Raw genomic sequence first — 21,611 nt, 5'->3', positions numbered from 1 at the left:
ATAAAATACATAATCAACAGGTCCTTTCCCTGAAGTGAAGTGTTAAGTCATTTGGATGGCCTGCTGAATCAGACTTATGTTATGGAACATACACATTACTCATTTCCATATTCATATCTAACTCAACCAAATCACTTTAACAACTAGCATCTACTACGCCATTGTACTTTCCTTTAATAATTTTATAAGACAGACTTCTTTGCTAGCCATCAATTTATTCTCTGATTGGCACTGCTAAAGTCCATGCTACTGTATATTATTAATTGTACAAACTACATTCATTACTTTTTTCAAAGTGATATTCTTTGCACACACATTCTCCTGGTAAGTCATCTACAGCCATGCTTAAAATCTTGATCTACAGAACACCTCTGATTCCACTGTGTACTGAAAGCCCCCCCCCCCCCCCCCCCCCACCATATTCAGTTGCATGACAAGTCCTGAATTATTTACAACACAGATGGCACTTCTCTAAACACAGAAACTAATGAACTCACTGATAAACCTGTATTTTCTACACTTTCTTCAATGCTGCTAACAATGCTCTTCATTGCTACTACCAAGTCCATGAACTCTTCTTGATCTCAAGTTCATTGTTTATGCATCTGACAAAAATGGCTAGCTGTGCCGTAACAAACTCTTTACGAAGATTTACAAGCTAACTGTTAGCCCCTCAACTTAATACTTTTTCTGTAAAAATGTTTACACAAATTTCTATTTTTATAGCTGAATTTTATATTTATAGTTCACACAGATAGAAATATACTTCTTGTAGTATTTTCTTCCCCTTCTTTTCCATGTCAATGGATTGTTTGTTATATGCTGGTCAACTTTATCCACTCCTCTCATTGTGTCATTATATAAGATATGACTGCTACTGGTTTTAATTATCTGTTTACCCTTTTATTTGTAGTTTCCATTTACACATTTTTTAATGCTCGAAATAGACGTATCACACTTGCCTTTCTATCTCACTGCTGTATCTTTACCCCTCTGGAAAGCAACATCATCTCCTTTCTTCAATTTCTTATTGTGAAAGTTTGGTGCCATATCTTTTCTAGAAGGTTGCACAGTGCCATAAACAAGCTGTGATAGAAAAGCAATGACTCCACATTTGCTGGCTTTATACATACGATATTCACAAGAAACATTTTAGCTTCTTGGTACACAAGTTCCTGACGTATATTTGCATTTTCTGCTGTTCCGGATATTTAGTTTATTGCTGACAGTTGAAAAGGTTATACATGTTTTTGAGTGCTCAGCAAATTTTCACTTGTGAAAAAGATGGATTAAAGAATTTACATTACATTTTGCTTGAAAAGTAGAATAAGTGCAGTACCACACTCAAAATGGTGACTAGGGCTTTTGGGGAATCTATTATGAGTAAAACAACAATTTACAACTGATATAAACATTTCAAACAGGCTCGAGAAGATGCTGAAGACGACAACTGCCCTGGATGTCTTAGCATACCAATTACTGATGACAACTTGAAAGAAATAACGAAAATAGTTCTGGAAAATAACCAAATCACCAGCAAAGTCCCCCTTCCCATGAACCATGGACCTTGTCATTGGTGGGGAGGTTTGTGTGCCTCAGCAATACAGATAGCTGTACCATAGGTGCAACCACAACGGAGGAGTATCTGTTGAGAGGCCAGACAAAGATGTGGTTACTGAAGAGGTCAGCAGCCATTTCAGTAGTTGCAGGGTCAAGTCTGGATGATTGATTGATCTGGCCTTGTAACATCAACCAAAACAGCCTTGCTGTGCTGGTACTGTGAACGGCTGAAAGCAAGGGGAAACTACAGCTATAATCATTTACGAGGGTTACTGTATGGTTAAATGATGGTGTCTTCTTGGGTAAAATATTCTGGAGGTAAAATTGTCCTCCATTTGGATCTCCAGACAGGGACTACTCAGGAGGACATCATTATCAGGAGAAACGAAATTGGTGTTCTATGGAGCAGGGTGTGGAATGTCAGATTCTCAAAGAGACAATATTTAAATTTTAAATCAATAGCGCTATAATGTTACCTTTTCTTCCTTGTATTAGGTGGTGGTGTGCATATTTTCGCATTATACATGTTGTCCAGTTCAGCAACAATCAGCCGTGCATCAAGAGTAATTCTTTTCCACAAATGTGCAATAGCAGATATCACATCTGGCGCATCACTTTCATATCCCAAATCCAGAATAATTCCTAAAATGTGCTGCTGTAGATCCGGAACAGATTCAAAGAATTGACTTGAAATCTGAAAATCAGAACAAAAACTGTGTTGACTGAAATGAAACTGAATTTTATTATGCTTCCTCTAAACTTAACATATGCTTTTGAATAAAATGTCAGTACCAGCTGCACTTTCATTTTTGTTTTAAAATCCATGGCTGGGTTCAACCACCAAGGTCATCACCATCCTGTAATATATGTCTGGCCTCCTAAGAAAATACAGAATGTTCTGTTTTCCCCCCTCAGGATTCATGACAGACACTACTGAATAGTAGCCTGGGGCAAAAGCTGTCATGGTTTTCAAAATAAACAAAAAAGTGCAACTGGATCTGGCATTTATTCATAATCTATACTGAAGTTGCAGAATATGCATCAACATGCTTCACATGCACGACAAGAAAGTAATATAAACAGCTGGACATGACAACAACTACACAACCATCATGAAATTAAAGCCTGATAGATCATATTACCAACACATATAACAACAACATAGATACAAAATGTTATGTGTCTTTTGATCAAGCTATGCTCTATGTGTTTCTCGCATGGACAGAAGCGACGTTGGTGTTTAACTACAATGAAAGTGACCACATGCAGTGTACATGAGTAATCTGCGCACATTAATTTTAAGGGAGGAGAGAAAAAGTAATATTGGCTTTAACTTGTTTTATTTCCAAAAATTTATTCTAACATTCTATTCATCAGCACTTTCATCATCATCATCAGCAGAAGCGTTGTTGTCATTGCCATCTTCCTATAGAGTGTTGCCATCGATTCTGTCCAGTGAGTTTGCGATACTATATTTTCTGAAGGATTTTTCCACCAGTGGTAGCAGAATAGAGTCCCATTCACATTTCACCTCCTCAAAAATCTGGGACAAATCCAGCCGCTTGATTTCTCCACTTGGCGTGAACTTGGGTTTTCAGTGGCCATCCATTGTGTATATCGCTGCTTAAGAGCAGTGATTTGTACACACACCTAGCGGCTGCAGGATGGATGTTAGGCATCCAGAGATAATAACCAAGTCAGTGTTCCTTTATTGTAACTTGTCTCATTCTTTATAAGTGGTGTGTCTCCAAAAGCTGTCCAGGATCAGTAAGTTACATAAATTTAGTAATACACTGGGGCGATGTTGTCAAACGCAAGTCATCCAGTCAACCACAAGGTAATCAGCTATCCACCCTTTTGGATTCACTCTTACACCTACTATTTTCAGAATTTGTTTTCCTTTTAAATATCACGTAAAGTGGTAGCTTTCATCCACTGCTAGTTACCCACAACGTCACCGTACACCTTTAATCCACATTGCTGCCAGTTCATATCATGACGCTGAATTCCAATTTCCTATTCACAGTGTAGTCAAGTGCCATCTCAAAACAGACTGGCATTTTTGCAATAATATAGAGGACTGTTCACAGTGTTAATTTGTCATGTAGCAATGAAAATACACTACATTTTCCTCCTAATTACCTGGAAGCCATTGAGCAATGGTAGTTTTCCTTCAGAAGTCTAGTTAATTTCAACCAAAACATCTTGATGGTCACTGCCGATTAGCTTTAAAATTGCTGATGTCACATACAATAATTGCAGAGCCTTTTTTCGACGTTTAGACGCTTCACTTTTTGGATGCGAAATGCCCAGCAATTACAATTCATTTCTTGAAGCCACATTTTGCTTTTCGACAATCACAAATACAACACTAGCTCACACCATACTTTCTTCTTGCTGCACAGTTTCCAATGTTCTCTGCTTCGTCAATCATTTAAATCTTGCTTCAGCTGTGTATGAGCAATAACGAGTACTTGTAGGCATCATTAACATGTTAGCTGGTGGTTGCTATTTCACTTCTAACATGCTACTGATGCATCACAGACTGATGCTGGAACAATGCTACATGGGGTCAATCCAAAATTGCAATATACATGATTGTTTTGAGAAAAGTGTCCTCTACAACACTGTCTATTACACAAAATACCCTAAATTCAAAAATAATCAGTCAAAATGGCCTCCAAAGTTTGGTATCCAAATTTTCAAAAATCCACTTTATAGGCCCAAATATAACAAACAAGGAGTGATTTATGAGAGTCTATTTTTCCCCTATAGTTAGACATCATACACTACTAGCCTTGTATAGAGCAAGAACACTTACAAATGTTTCCTTAATTTTTTAAGAATTTTTAAAATTTGAAAATTCATTTTTTGTAAAGTTTGGGGTTAGTTATCTCAGGTGAGAATGAATATAAAAATATTATTTTTGAACAGTTTGTACACCTAAATGATAGCAATGTGATGTAAAAATTTCAACAATGATATCTGACTGTGAACAAAGATATACATTTTTTTAAATGAGGAGATAATTCACATTACTCTACCACTAATCTTATGGCTGTTGCCTATTCATGTGTGATATTGGCAGGATATAATCATTTATTACTGAAGTAAGCTACTGAATTATATACTAGAAGTGGAAACATCATCACTGAAATTAACATTTATATTATTTTCACATACTTAAAATAAATATTTTCAATTAACATCATTCAAGATGCGACTGTTCCTAAACCTGGTGGTGAATGTTAAGAACACTTATTTCTCCAGATAGCTTCTGTAATACAGAATAAGACTTCCCAGTTGCGGTAAATTAAAGCACTGAAAGTTTCCTTAAAACATTTTTCATTGGTATCCAAACATTCTCACTGGTAGATTTCTTGAATGATGTTCTTGGGCCAGCAGGGTGGTAAAAATGCACAAAAACAGCACTGTTTTCCAAACTTATTCTTTCAACCTATGCAAGCCACCACTGTCCATCACACGAACATGCCACAATGTCATTCAATGTTAAAGACAGAGTTATGATTTTACTGACACAATGATCCTCATAAATTTCAGTTGCTAATGTTACATAGCATCGAACTAAATTTTCTGCAATGACAAGGAATTTGTAGAAATGCCTTGTTCCTTTTATTGCTACACAGGTTTCAAGTCGGTTTTAAGTGTTGTTTACATATGCAGAACCACTTCCTCTTTTTTCATCAGAAAATAGGTAATGCCTTTAATCTGAAGTCTACTTTGTGGTTGCACAGATTTGAAAAATTCTTTTTGTTCTTATACTGACTACCAATTCTATTTAAAAAGTATATCAGCTTCTCAACCTTGGGAAAAATTTCTTTTATGCAATTTATTACATACTTTTGAAAAACATGTACAATCAAAGTGTTGTGCTCCAAGTAGTCACTTAGAATGCAAATTGAAGAACTGCAAACTTCATCTTTCTCATTTTTAAAGTAGAAAATAAATGCCTGGTCATTGACCCAGTGGTACCCTTGTATTGCATCCTGAATCAAATGTAAAATTTTCTGCAAAATCAGCTAGCACTATGCATTCAGTTTCATGAAGTTGTGCTTTTTTGTCCTTCAAAAACTTACTTTGGATTTTAGAAACATAGTGGTGACTTTTGAGTTTCTGTAAGTTACCAATTAAAGATTCCAAGTATTCTTCCTGAGATTTAACCACTGTTATCATTTCTGCCCTGTCAGTGGTGACCCGCTGTTTGAAGGTAATGCTGTCTGGCATTTCCTCATCATATTCGTGAAACAATTCAATAATAGTTTCCTTACCAGGGCATTTATTACACAAACTCATCATACAGACATAACTGTTAGTGTCACAGACCATTAAATCTAGTAACCCTTTGTAGTTAAGATCACTGAGTTTTGCACCCACAATCATCAGTTTGACATTTTGATGATATAAACAAACACATACGCAGTGTGTCCCTGAGGATCCAGCCCAAATACACCACTTAGGGCAGAGGTCACAAAATTTTGACCTTCCATTTTTGCATTCAGGATGAGAATTTTTGAAAGCTACATAAAGTTCATTTCTGATTTGTTATTTTAATAACAATTCTTTTGCTATCTTTGCAACATGGCACATTCTACTGTTTTCATCATCTTCAAAAAACTGTTGGATCTTTTTAATTGTTCCTTCACTTATACCTGCTCTTTTCTTCTTTCCTAAAACTGGAAGAATGCCTATCTCTTTCACTAATTTTCGGGTTAGTTTAACCAAACAATGAGAAACTTTGAATTTATGAATGATTTTTTTCTCTTGACCATGAGTCAGGGAGTAAACCTGAAATTTAATTTTTAATTTCTCTATTAAGCTCAAATATTCAGTGTCAGATGATGCTGGTGGTAGGTTTTCTTCTTCTTTAGAAATAATGTTGGTATCTGTATTATTGAAGCATGATTCCAAGTCTTTTCTAATTTTGTCTGAAATTTGTTGTACCTTATTTTCAATAACGGCTTTTCTTTTTCTGCTACTTAATTTTATTATTTTCGAAGGAGAGATACATCTAACTTAGAACAAGCAAAATCCAACATGCCAACAGCTTACTCATGGGGAACATAAATGTCATTAACAAGGTTACATGATACTGGTTTTAGATTCACAACAAATATTTTTGAGTACCGGTAACAATTTGGGCACAGGGGAATTTCCAGGAATCGCATTACGTTTCACTTGGGAAGCTGTTTCACTCTCACAAAACAAGGAAAAATGTTCAAGTTTTATTTCTCTCAAACCTTTAGCAATAGGTTTTTTATGAACTTTTTTGTTCACAGCACTTTCGTCCAAAAATGTGGTTGTACTTCAAAATATATTCTTTTCATGATACTCACACACTGATGTTACAGATGAACTTACTCGAAATTTAAACAAAGTTTGTCTAACTTCATCCAAGTCATTGACATTTTTCAAGTTTTTTGAAACTGAACCGTAAACTGTTTTGTGGCACATTTCACATACTATCTGTCCAACAGAGCACTGTTAATACATGTTATTGCATTACAGTTAGGCTCTAAAAATTAATTACAAATTACATACAGAACAAAGTACATAACACATTCCACACTCTCGATGATGTACATCCACTCTAACAGAGGTTTCAAAACAGACTGATTACAACAATGCCACATCCAGCAATGATGTACCTCTTTATTGACAATAAACCCAAACATAAATGGGCATTTTTATTACCATAGAATGAAAGGGAAAGCTCCTATTTTTTTAATATTGCATTATTACAAATAAATAAACTAAATGAATATTGAGTGATAGGATTAACTAAATATATGTCACAATTAAATTTTATTACACTGAAAGAATAAACCATTTAAATAGGTGACAGCCATAAGATCAGTTGTAGAGTAAGGTGAATTATTTCCTCATTTTGAAAAATTCATATCTTTGATCACAGTCAGATATCAATGTTGAAATTTTTACATTACGCTGCTATCATATAGGTGTACAAACTGTGCAAAAATAATATTTTTATATTGAGTCCCACCTGAGATAACTAGCCTCAAACTTTACAAAAAATGAAACTTTTCAAATTTCAAAACTTCATAAAAAATTAAGGAAACATTTGAGACTAGCAGTGTATGATATCTAACTATAGGATAGACTCTCACAAATCACTCCTTCTTTGTTATTTTTGAGCCTAAAAACCTTTGGAGGTCATTTTGACTGGTTATTTTTGAATTTAGGGTATTTTGTGTAATAGACAATGTTGTAGAAGACACTTTTCTAAAAACAATCATGTCAATTGCAATGTTGTAACGTAACCCAGTGCAGAAATATTCAAATTTTCGCTAATGTCTCTAGACTAAAAAATCGTGTGCCTACAAATAAAAATGGTCATGATCCTGTAAAGGTGCAAGATAAATTATTTTAAAAAACTGTTTTGAACTTCTCATATATATGGAAAACACATATTAAAAAAAAATAAAAATTAAAATATTTAAAAATGGACCACTTCATATGGATTGACCTTACGATATAATTGGATCTATTGTTGGATGCATAGCAGTACCAACTATATTACAATTAATCCATACACCCCAGTTCATCACCCTCTAATTCCAGAAAAATACGCATGGATTGTTCGCATATGTACAATATAATGTGGCTCTATTTTTGAGGATGACTATTACTGCACTCAGTAAACACATTATTCTTAAATTTGACACTTGCACATTATGTGCTCACTCTCGGATCTGCTATGTCCACCATTTATAATTACATAATTTTCTGGCTTGTAAGGCCAAAAATCAGCCAATCATGCATGCTTTAATAAATTGAATATTTACTAACAGCTGAGGAAGAAACCTTTAAAACGTCCTTTAATAAATACATGGCTGTGGTACCCCACATAGCGAAATGATTGCCATAAGAGTTCAATACTTGCATGGGCCAAAGTGACAAGGTGCAACCATTCCCTACAGTTAAATTACTGTGGTACATACAATTTTTTCACAACAGAGAGCATTATATGCATACAAATTAAGAGTTACAAAAGATAGCAGAATAAGGACAAGAAAAATTTATGTTATGCCACAACTCATGTTTGTCCAACAGAGAAATGCTACGTAATAGCCATGACATCTAGTGAAGAAACGTAATGCAGACATTTCTGGTAAATCAATTATCTTCATGAAAGAGTCACAATTCTCTTGTTTGTTTTAAGTTTCACAGCCAACTGTTTGTTCTCTTCAGACCATCAGAGACTAACCAAGCAAAGAAATACCTTTATTATATTAATGAATCCTCCTGTTACTCAATGAAAAAATAATCATTCTTATGAACTCTTGAATTGCTAGAACATTTGACAAAGAGCATAAGCTCATATTGGGGAAAAATGGGGTAGAAAATCAGACGGGTTCCTTACAAAGGAACTATTCTGGTATTTGTCTTATTAGAAAAACAATGCAGAAGTTAAATCTAGAACGCAGGGCAGCGAACTAATCCCTAACTAATTCAAAATCACTTACTGGAAGAAAAAATTGCCTCCATTATTCATTAGCAATTCAGAAAAAAGTTCAATAAGCAAGCACAAAAATCTCTGATCTTGTAATTTTAAATATTATCTGAAATCATGAGTTCTAGCAACTCCTGCTCCACAGGAGAATATTTAATTGCACACTGGTAGCATCTGATGTTAACTATGTTGTTAGGTTTGTGTGAAACTCTTTCTCTTGAGTAAATCATCCAATTTTTCTGAAATTGTAGTCATTTGTTTGCATATACATGTACATCACATCTACTGATTTCCTTCCCGTTCAGATAATTCCTTCATGGTGTTCCCTATCTCCCCCCCCCCCCCCCCCCCCCCCGCCCTTAGAGTGTACATTATTATAACTGACTGATCTCCACATCTTCTGCATTCAGACAAGATTCATTATTTGTGCTTTGTGTTTGCCACATAGTTTACATTGTTGTTGTGACAATCATTTCCTCTGTGGCTGCAAACACAATAAATAAACCTCCAAGCTGTGATGTCACAGAAAAAGCAGCCTCACAGCAGGTGGAGATGTTTAACTCACCACCCAACTGCACCTATGTCTTTCATCAAACCTGCACACATCATGTGCCATTCCTCCCACAGTGTGTCACTGAAAACTTAGTTCCTAATAAAATTAATTTTCTTCAAATATCATGAATATGTTTTATCATTATGAAAGCTCAATAGGTGTGATATATCCTTTTATAAAAATTAACATGTCATATGTCATATCCCTCCAATGAGATGAAAGATGTCACGAAAGTTTTCCTGCTTAATTTATTACAACAACTTGCAATGCATTGAATACAAATTAATGTAACACTAATGTTTATCCTTATAATTCTCCCTAATGCCACATATATAATTTTCATCTGTGTCAACAAACTTAGAGAAATGCATGCTCTCCGTCTTTTCAACAATGTTAGAACCTTCTTTTGCAACTTTCTATTTATTTGTGCCCTCTCCACCAAACATCAGTTTAAGGAATTTACATTTAAACCTTTGTTTTACAACACTTCCAAGAATCTCTTCTTTTCAATTAAATCTATAACTCCTCATTTCCTCATGAAGATAAATACTCCCTTTAGCTTGGATATGCTGTAGTGCATACTCATTACTCTTCCAAAAAACCAAAAACAAAATGGTATAATTCCTTTAACAGTACATACATTTTAAATTTTGTAAGGTGGTTGCTTAAAATCAGAAGAAGAGCAGGCTGCTCTAAAGGTGAGTATTACATGACAATTATTGATTTGACGAATCCTGCATGAATTTGGGAAAAATATTTACTCCTTGAAAATGCTTCTTATTCTTTGTTCTTGAACCTTATCATATTAGTGAAAATGCTTTTCTTGGCTGACATATGTTATGTGATACACTTCAAAGTAATAACTACAATGCTCATACAATCTTCAATGTCTTTAATCCATATTTGCACACTATTTATTGCATAATGAACACAAGCTACTATGCACACTATCCAATGTTTGAGAATGAGAACTTGGCAACCTGCAACAAACTTCATACATAATGAAACTTCCTGGCAGATTAAAACTGTGTGTCGGACCGAGACTCAAACTCGGGACCTTTGCCTTTCGCGGGCAAGCGATCTACCGACTGAGCTACCCAAGCACGACTCACACCCCGTCCTCACAGCTTTCCGCCAGTACCTCGTCTCCTACATAATTTCAAATCTTCATGCAACTTTTTCTCGCTGACAACCCCTACCAATGTTTACCGCTTACTACATTTTCACTGTACATGGAGTTAAACGGTTGCATCGGGGATAATGTCATAATGTTTACATTTATGACCTCTCTGCCACATCTGCTGCTGAATGTAAGATACAAGGGACGCTGCTGAATGTAAGATACAAGGGAAGGAGATGGACAGAAGAGGAGATGGGCAGAGAGGGGGACAAGGAGGGGATTGGCAGAGGAATGGGAAGGAGGAGATGGACAGAAGAGGAGGAGATGAGAAGAGAGGGGGAAGGAGGATATTGGGAGAGGTATGGGAAGGAGGAGATGAACAGAAGAGGAGGAGACGGGCAGAAGAAGAGGAGACGGGCAGAAGAGGAGGAGACGGGCAGAAGAGGAGGAGACGGGCAGAAGAGGAGGAGACGGGCAGAAGAGGAGGAGACGGGCAGAAGAGGAGGAGACGGGCAGAAGAGGAGGAGACGGGCAGAAGAGGAGGAGACGGGCAGAAGAGGAGGAGACGGGCAGAAGAGGAGGAGACGGGCAGAAGAGGAGGAGACGGGCAGAAGAGGAGGAGACGGGCAGAAGAGGAGGAGACGGGCAGAAGAGGAGGAGACGGGCAGAAGAGGAGGAGACGGGCAGAAGAGGAGGAGACGGGCAGAAGAGGAGGAGACGGGCAGAAGAGGAGGAGACGGGCAGAAGAGGAGGAGACGGGCAGAAGAGGAGGAGACGGGCAGAAGAGGAGGAGACGGGCAGAAGAGGAGGAGACGGGCAGAAGAGGAGGAGACGGGCAGAAGAGGAGGAGACGGGCAGAAGAGGAGGAGACGGGCAGAAGAGGAGGAGACGGGCAGAAGAGGAGTAGACGGGCAGAAGAGGAGGAGACGGGCAGAAGAGGAGGAGATGGGCAGAGAGGGGGGAAAGAGATGGGCAGAGGGATGGGAAAGAGGAGATGGACAGGAGGAGATGGGCAGAGAGATGAAAAGGAGAAGATGGACAGAAGAGGAGGATTTGAGCAGAGAGGGGGGAAGGAGAAGATGGGCAGAGACCGGGGGGGGGGGGGGGGGGGGGAGTGGAGTGGACAGAGAGATGGGCATGAGGCAGCATAAGATGGACAGAGTGTGAGGGGGCTGGTGGTGGAGGTGGACAGAGGAGAGAGAAAGAGGTGGACTAACAGAATTGATGTGAATACAAACCAGGGCACATCGGGTACTCAGCTAGTTATGAAGAAAACGTACTTTCTCCAAATCTCAGGAGCATCTTTCATCATTTTGAGAACTCAAGAGATGTAATATCAAAATTGGCATGTCACATCTAACAAAGGGGTCATTAGAAATGAAGCACATACTTGGACTGGGGAAGGGTGCTGAAGGAAATCAGCAGTGTCCTTTTCAAAAAAAGGCATTTACCACATGTGATTTAGAGAAACCATGAAAAACCAACGGATGGTCGGACAGGAGTTTGAACCACCACCCTCCCACATGCAAGTCCTGTGTCTTACCAATTCACAATCTCATATGACCATAAGACACTCTACAAATTTTAATGAGTCGAATTTGTATGCTTGTAACATTAACTGCATCATTTCGAGACTCTGCATTATAATCAATTATTTGCAATTGGCCAACCTATTGTGGATATTTACCACATGCAGTTCAAGCTATGTAATGTTTTGCAATACAGCTAACTGTATCATCTCTCCTGAAAACTAAATCATTCGTAACATATATTTTACTCGCTCACTGCAAGCAACACATTATGTGTGTATGTTCTTGCCTGCCTCTATCTTCTTTTTTTTGGAAGACTAGAGGGTGCCACAAGTTTCCTTTGAGTACTGCTTCACCCATGTGTTCACATTATTTTGGTCAATAGCTGTGGGTGGCAGTGTTTATTTCAATAGCACAGATTTTTACAATTTTTTTAACTTGACGGGGATAAATGAAAAGACACAAGCAAGCAAATTTTTTTGCCCTGCAGCTGCAAAACACAAATGAAAATTTAACACAGATATTAAATGGCTGAGATTTGATTTAATTTAATACAGTACCTGTTCCATAGCGAGTACAGATGGGCATATAACTTTTTCATCTTCATCGAAAACATGTGTTTTCTGATCAAGAAGCATTGTTTCAAAGAATACGAAACATGCTGGATGCTTCAGGCAGTCTACTGTCTCCTCATCAAGTCGTTTCACAATGCCTCTTAATATTGAGGAAGAATAATAATCTAGTTTCTTGTCACTCTTTCCAGCATTAATCATAATTCTGTTACCCAAGCAAACAAGTTTCATCAGCATTTCCTGAAACAAAATAAAAACGAATCCAACATTACTATTATAGCACTACCCAGGCATATATAAAACATAATATAACAATTTTAACATTATTTGTTGCAGAACATGAATGACTACTTGTCAGTCACCAAAGGCATATACAATAGAGCATTGCTGACAGGAACAAAATTTAAAAAGCATGGTTCAATGCTCGCTCTGAGTATCCTTCTAAATGTCTTGCTGACAAAAAGAGGAAAGCTGAAAGTACAGCAAAAAAATATGCACGCTAGAGGAACAGAAAAACTTCATTCCTACTTCCAAAGCCTTGTTTTCACCTGAATCAGCCTCTGTCTGGCAGCAATATTCAACATGTTCCTGATATGGTGAGTAGATAGTCTTCTACTGTCTAAAATAACTAATAGTATTTTCATTACTTTTATTCTGAACAACAAGAGTCTCTTCTCAAGAAGAACTATGTCTGTATTCCACATATCATTACACAGTGAGTGGCTAAGTTCACACACTGTACCCATATCACCTCTTTTTATATTTTATTTTTAACATAAGTCTTCCCTGCGAATTACATATTTCTAGTGTTGCTCCCACTTAAGTTTATTGACCATATCTGTAACATTCTTGTCCCAAACATTTATTGCTATGTCTTTGTGCCACAGATGAACTTGGTAAGAATTCTATACAATGAACACTGTATGTGCCCCCTTTTGTGAATCAAATACATTCACGTCCTTCTCATCAACCTCTAATTGGCATCTCCCTCCTTCCACAATACGACATATGTCATCATCCCATCATAAATTGCTCCAGATGGGTACTACTACATGTCTGATTGACTAATTCACCATACAATAGCATTACAAACAAGTTCCTAAAACAGTCAATTTTGTCATATGAATTAATGGTTCTTTTTTTTCTGTGGGGAATTAATTGTAAGGCTACATTTATGAAAAGGTCTCATATATCCCAAATTATATGTCATACAATTATATAATTTTGCTGATTCATTCTGTGGTGTATATGGATATTGTCTGTAAAATGTGTTGAGAATAGAGTTCGTAGCAAAGAAGTATTAAATTACATCATGCCCGAACCACAAAAACTGTAGTAAGTGATATGCCTTTTTTTTCCTTTCATCATTTTGTGTAGGGTCACAGTGAGAAAAAGTTTTGTATAGGTTGGAAATTACATATAAAGTATGTTTGAAATCACAAAGTGCTGTCACTCTCAAATAACAGATGCGTATACTCCGAGTAATTTGTGCGCCTTGAGTTATGCTGCCTCATGACATACATACACAGTTTACAACTATAATACTTGACTTACTATGTTAAATTTTTAATGTCAGATTATAGCCTTAATAAGTAGATTATGGGAGCACTTAAAATTTTAAATTTGGTGGATAACTGTATGAAATACTGAAAACTATATCTAACAAACACGAAACTCCCAAGTTTGTACTAAGCAGCATTTAATGCACAGAAAATGCATAATGCAATATGTGAACCACTGAGATAAAACAGTGGCAGCTTCTGGGTAACAGATACTAATTTAAAAGCAGACTCATGTGACAGGTAGAACCGAGCACGAACCGTGCCAAGTAGAATTCGTGCAAATTAGGGCCCAGTTTTGCATATAAATACGAGCAAATTATGTTCAACGGGGGCCAGACACTAAAGAAAACAATGCAACTTAGAAGAAAAAGGTTTAATAAAATGTTCAAACATTGGAAAATCCAGGATGGAATGCAACAATATCATGAAAAGGGAAGTTGCCACTCACCATATAGAGGAGATACTGAGTCACAGATAAGCACAACAAAAAGACTCTCACAATTAAAGCTTTTGGCCATTAAGGCATGCGTCAATGCAACACACACACACACACACACACACACACACACACACACACACACACACACACAAATGCATCTCACACACACGACTGCAGTCTCAGGCAACTGAAACCACACTGCGGAGCAGCAGCACCAGTGCATGATGGGAGTGGTAACTGGGTGGGGGTAAGGAGGAGGCTGTGGCAAGGAGGGAGAAGGTGGCAGGCAGTGAAGTGTTGCAGGTTAGACAGAGGGCGCGGGAGAGATGGGGAAAGGAGGAGGGAAGAATTAGTGGAAAAAGAAAGAAATAAAAAGACTAGGTGTGGTGGTGGAATGACAGCTGCATAGTTCTGGAATGGGAACAGGGAAGGGGCTGGATGGGTGAGGACAGTGGCTAATGAAAGTTGAGGCCAGGAGGGTTACAGTAACATAGGAAGTATTGCAGGGAAAGTTCCCATCTGCGCAATTCATCTGCCGTCCCCCTTCTTCACACTTATCCAGCCTCAGACCTGCTACCCACAGTAATATTTATGTTTTTATTATTTATTCTTTACTTTGATCCTTGTGACTTCTCGCCAGTTTTAGTGAGTTTTGCCTACCGCTATTGTCAACTCGCTCAGATTTCATTTTGTTTCCTCCTTCTGCATGCATTTCATCCTTTCTGTGAATTTTCATACATGTTTGGATGTATTTTTGTGAAATTTTTTGGACGTAATTATACAATATTTACATACTTTTTTGCATTTTGCCACCACCATGGACCCTTGCTCCTTCCATCTGCATCAATACATAAAAGTTTCCTTATCCCTAGCCAGATCCTAGTCCCACACACTGTTCCTGTGTTGTTGCTTGGCTCACGCAATCACCCCTAATAGCCTTACCATCAAATTACTCATCTCTGGCTTCCACCCCTCCTTCCACAATGACCTCCACCTGTTCCCGATTCTGCCAATCCTTAGCCCTCACCAACATAGTCCTGCAAAACTGTATCAACCAAGCTCAAACCTCCTTGCAGTACCTTCTCTCTATCCACAAAATTATACTGCTATGCAATCCCAAATTGCCAGAACCCATAACACACACTGAAACTCTTGCCCTGTAGGAACTTGAGCAACATGCATAATGCCACCTCAAAAAGCTCTCCATCCTGCTCACTTCCTACTCCCGCCTTGGAGTATCACTGTCCACCACCTCTACAACAACCTCAGGCCTTAATGGCCAAAAGCTACAATTATGTGAATCTTTTTGTTGTGTCTATTGTGACTCAGCATCTCCGCTATATGGTGAGTAGTAACTTTCATTCCTAATATTGTTACGCCCCTATAATAGACCTAGATACAAGACCTGTCCCATACATCCACCCACCACCACCTACTCCAGTCCGGGCACTATCATCGTCTATTCCATTATAGGTGTTCTATCTGTGAAACCAGTCATGTGGTCTACAAGCTAAGCGGCAACCACTGTGCTACATTCTATATAGGCATCACAACCAACAAGCTATTTGTTTGCATGAATGGCCATCGATAAACTGTGGCCAACAAACAAGTAGATCACCCTGTTGCTGAACACGCTGCCCAACATGATATCCTTCATTTCAATTACTGTTTCACAGCCTGAGTCATATGGGTCCTTCTCACCAACACAAGCTTTTTTGTATTGCGCAGGTGGGAACTTTCCCTGCAATACATCCTACATTCCTATAACCCTCCTGCTGGCCTTAACCTTCATTAGCCACCGTCCTCACCCATCCAGCTTCTTCCCTTTTATTTCTCTCCTTTTCCACTACCCCCCCCCCTTTCCCCACCTCTCCCTTGCCCTCCGTCTGATCTACAGCACTTCACTATTTGCCACACCCACCATTCTATCCCTCCCCTTCCCCACCACAAGCCTCCTCCTTACCACCACCCAGATGATACTCCTCTCATGCAATGGTGCTGCTGCTCGCAGAGGGGTTTCAGTTGCCTGAGACTGCAGCCATGTGTCTGTGCGCACATTGCATTTGTTTGTTTGTGTGTGTGTGTGTGTGTGTGTGTGTGTGTGTGTGTGTGTGTGTGTGTACGCACGCACACCTTATGTGTGTCTAGTGTTGTCAATGGCCTTAATGGCTGAAAGCTTTAATTGTGAGAGTCTTTTCGTTGTGCCTATCTGCAACTCAGCGTCTCCGATATGTGGTGAGTGGTAACTCTCCTTCTCATAATATTGTCACGTAAAAGAAGGTGTAGTTAGATGAATGACGAACACTAACTTCACTTAATGAAGGTTTATTTAGCACCTGCACATACAGTGGTGCGGAGCGAACTGCCTTCAGCCAGAACACTTATGATACATATACGGTTACAGAACATTCCATTACAATGATTCTTGACATTTGTGGATACTTCTAGAATGTACTCGAAGTGAATCTAGAAATTAAAATTTTACAGTTCTGGTGATGGTGACTGTGCTACTCAGCTTCTTCTGCGACATTGCTCCCTCCTTAAGAGAAAAGCATCTCGATGTTACATCCTCCTAGTCTAGAAACGAGTCATCAGTCCTGCATACTTCGACTCCCGATGACTGTTGTTCGCCCTGGTGGAGATCTTCCTAGAACTTCCTTTGCCTCTACACTCTTCATCACCTTTCCGCTTGTTGCCTGTCGCTGGAGCTTCGAATTTACCCTGGGTTGCAGGATCCTTATAAGCTTCATTCGAAGGACGTGGACCGTATCTCTGATCTTTTGTTGTCTTGTGTCAGGGTCGAAAACTTCAACTTCATAAGTAACATCAGACAACTCTTTCACAACCTTGTAAGGTCCAAAGCAGCGCCTGAGGAGCTTCTCAGAAAGACCAAACTTCCGAAAAGGAGTGAAGATCCAGGCTGGTAGACAACAGGGCGGTGGCTCACGTCACACCTTCGGCGATTGTTTCCTTGAGCCTGCAGTGTGCGGAATCGAGCTAACTGTCGAGCTTCCTGAGCTCTGGCTGATGTAGTTGTCGTCCATGTCATCAGGATTTAACGGAAACACAGTGTCCATCGTTGTAGTCGCCTCTTGCCCATGCACCAGGAAAAATGTAAATCCTGTGGTGTCTTGTTTGGTGGTGTTGAGGGCAAACGTCATGAAAGGTAGCAGTTGCTCTGCTCAAAATTGATGAACATTGATAGCATGTCGACCAAGGTCTTATTGAAGAGCCCAGTAAGCCCATTAGTTTGCGGATGGTAGGCAGTCATCAAGTGATGAGTGATGTTGCACCGACGGTTTATCTCTGTCACAAGATTCAATTGAAAAACTTTCCCTCAATCTGTAATTAACAACGTCTTCCACAATGAGTTTTGCTACCTTGAATGCTTCGGCTGTTTTCACGGCTTTTGTAATGGCATAGCATGTCAGATAATCAGTGCAAACAATGATCCATCTATTGCCATTAGTAGATGTTGAAAATTGTCCGAGGAGGTCAATCCCAACACCTTGGAAAGGCGTTTCGGCTGATGGAATTGGTATGAGTCAGCCAGGTGGTTTCTGAGGAACTACCTTTCTCCTCTGGCACTCTCGACAGTGCGACACACAGTTACGGACACTCCTAAATAAACCTGGCCAGAAAAATCTCTTGCAGATCCTATCGTATGTCTTAATAAATCCTAAACGTCCAGCCTTAGGTGTGTCATGGAATTTCTGTAGAACATCTAAGCACATCTGTTTAGGAATCACTGGTAGCCACCTCTTGCCAAACGGATCAAAGTTTTTCCTGCAAAGTAATCCATTAACTACCTTAAATTGTCCTTTCCCATCCTCTGACCAATTTAAGGCAAGCATAATTTGGGATATCTTGGTGTCCTTCTTCTGCTCAGCAGAGAGATCCTGGAGTGCAGCAAGACAGTCACTATCTTCATCAAAGTCTTGATGGTCTTGCACAGGGTTTCTTGAGAGACAGTCGGCATCTTGGTGTTTTCTTCCACTTTTGTACACTATGGTAATGTGAAACTCTTGAAGACGTAGTGTCCACACGGCGAGTTGTCCTATTGGATCCTTAAGACCTGTCAACCAACAAAGTGAATGATGGTCTGTAAGAACTGGCCTTCCATAGAGATATTGTCGAAATTTGCACATGGCCCAGATCACAGCAAGACATTCTCTTCCTGCAGTTGAGTAGTTTCTCTCAGCTTTTGTAAGTGCCCTAGAAGCATAGGCTATAACCTTCCCTTTTCCATCCGAAATTTGCACCAGAACAGCACCGATCCCATATACCCACTGGCATCTGTGTGTAGTTCTGTAGGTGTTCTCTCATCATACAGAGCAAGTACAGGGTCAGTTGTCAGAGCTTTTCACAGCACATCGAAAGAATCTTGTTGAGCACCACCCAAGATAAATTTAGCATCAGCTTTTAACAACTTTTGGAGCGGCCTGGCTTTGATACAAAAGTCTTTGATAAAACGAAGGTAATAAGAACATAATCCGGGGAAGCTTCTCACATCTCTAATACTTTTAGGAATAGGAAATTCTGTTATAGATCTCACCTTTTCTGGGTCTGGCTACATACCTTCATTTGATACAAGGTGTCAAAGTATTTTGATTTCTTTTGCTGCAAAGAGACACTTGCCTGGATAAAGTTTCAGTCCACCTTGTTGGAGACACTTAAGAACGGCCCTCAGTCTTTTTACGTGTTCATCAAATGTCTCTGAGAACACTATAATGTCATCTAAATAACAAAGATGCATCATTCACTTCAGGTACCTTAGAAGATTATCCATCATCCGTTCAAAAGTTGCTGGTGCATTACACAAACCAAACAGCATTACCTTAAACTCATACAGGCCCTCAGGGGGTGATGAATGCAGTTTTCTCATGATCAGCCTCATCTACTTCAATTTGCCAGTATCCCAAGTACGTGTCTATGGTTGAGAAAAGCTTAACCCCCTTCAGACGATCTAGTGTATTGCCAATTAGTAGAAGATGGTAAATGCTCTTTTTAGTTATCTTATTCATCTTCATGTAATCAACACAAAAGCATTAACTGCCATCCTTCTTCCTGACGACAACCACGGGTGATGACCATGGGCTCTGCGAAGGCTGAATGATGTCATTCTTCATCATCTTCTCTACCTCGGCATGAATTATTCGACGTTCTGTTGCTGACGCACGGTATGCTCTATGGGTTACTGGTTCAAGCATTCAGAGAACTCTTGAAGAATGGCAAGTAGCTTCTCTGTTGTTCCTTGGTGAGATCTGGTGATAGTCGAGCTAGAAGATCTTGTCCTATAGTGGTAGCACTAATTTCACCCACAGAATTGGCATGGGATGTTTCTATGACACTCAGCTGTCATTCAATTAATGGTTGATGCATGGAATGACATGTGACAATTACCTTTCTAGTGCTGCATGTAGGAATGATCACTTTGCCCAGCACACATAGTCTCCACACTCGGATGCGCATCTTCCTGTCCACAGTATCTCATCTCGTCTAGCTTTATCTTCGAGCGACCACAATCTGTAATTGCCTGAGAAGCTTTCAAAAAGTCCCATGCGAGAATGTCGTCATGACTACACTCCTGTAAGATGATGAATTCTAAGGGCTGTGAATGGCCACTTATACCCACATGAATGGTACATCTTCCTGTAGACTTTACGTATTTGCCATTAGCCACCTTCAGCAGAGATGTTTTGTTGTCAACTAATATGGTTTTCTGCAACTGGCGACGGTACGTCTCCGAAATGACTGAATATGATGCTCCAGACTCCTCAAGAGCTTGGGCTGGTCGGCCATCCATGAGGATATCGACGTAGTTTCCTATAATTTGTTTAGTGATCGACGGCTGAGGATTTTTCTCTTCGGCGGCCTCACCTCCAAGGAAGGTCGCACCCTTTAGTTTTCCAGGTTGCGGCAGCTAGGTGATCGGCTGGAGCTTCTAAACAGTGTTGGACATCTTGATCGGTATTTTGGAGAACATTCTCTGCAATGGCTAGCTTGCGGCGATTGTAACCTATGTCGTCCTGCACCCACATCTTCTTGTTCATCTTCGTCGTACCAGAGTTGGTGTTGGCTAAGATCGGTCTGATGTCTTCTGGCGCAGGCGTCATCAAATGTCAGCCGCCTTTCTCGACAATAGCGCACCACGTGTCCCGGTCATCCACAGTGGAAACATACTGGTTGGTTATCCTGGGTCCTCCAAACATCAGTCTTCCTTGCTGCCCAAACAGGTTCCTTATGCGGCATTGTAGGAACATAACTTCGCCTGGGTCTCTACTTTTTCACCGTTTTAAAGAGAAATGAAGGATGAAAGAATGGGTTCAATGCCTGTGCCACTTCTTCCCTTATGACCTCTTGAAGCGTCTCAGTGCCTTCTGATCTTCCTCTCTCACTATCTGAAGAAGAACACTTGTGAAATTAGTTGTGTCCTCCAACACAGACATCGATACGACGTTTGGAGGCCGTTCAAACTTCTTTCATGTAATTCTTTTTTAATGCATTGTCTCGATATACTGGCACCATGTTATGAAGTCGTCAACTGTTGAAACCTCCATCAAGTGTAGGGCTTGATATGTGTCCTCAGAAACACCCTTCATGAGATGTGCAACCTTGTCTTCCTCCTCCATTCTAGGATCCACTATTTTACACAGCTCCAAGACGTCTTCAATGTAGGATGCTGTAGTTTCCGCTGGACACTGTGTCCTGCATTTTAATTCATCTTCAGCCTTGTACTTCTATTGCCGTGATGCCGAAATACTTGCACAGTTCCACCTGGAAT

The 21,611-nt window shown here is 39.4% G+C and overlaps 1 protein-coding gene across 1 annotated transcript in view; it reads right to left on the bottom strand.

The window, feature by feature from the left end:
- Positions 1-21,611, bottom strand: part of LOC126272407 (HEAT repeat-containing protein 1) — a 198,591-nt gene that overhangs the window by 96,099 nt on the left and 80,881 nt on the right. The window contains exons 12-13 of the mRNA XM_049975235.1: positions 12,815-13,066; positions 2,037-2,254 (exon numbers count right to left, since the gene is read on the bottom strand). Of these exons, the coding sequence (XP_049831192.1) occupies positions 2,037-2,254; positions 12,815-13,066 (470 nt within the window). The remainder of the gene's footprint in view (positions 1-2,036; positions 2,255-12,814; positions 13,067-21,611) is intronic.

This window comes from Schistocerca gregaria, chromosome 5, assembly GCF_023897955.1.
Source record: "Schistocerca gregaria isolate iqSchGreg1 chromosome 5, iqSchGreg1.2, whole genome shotgun sequence".
NCBI lineage: Eukaryota > Metazoa > Arthropoda > Insecta > Orthoptera > Acrididae > Schistocerca > Schistocerca gregaria.
The sequence above is the reverse complement of the archived record's forward strand: the minus strand, read 5'-3'. Positions and strand labels throughout refer to the sequence as shown.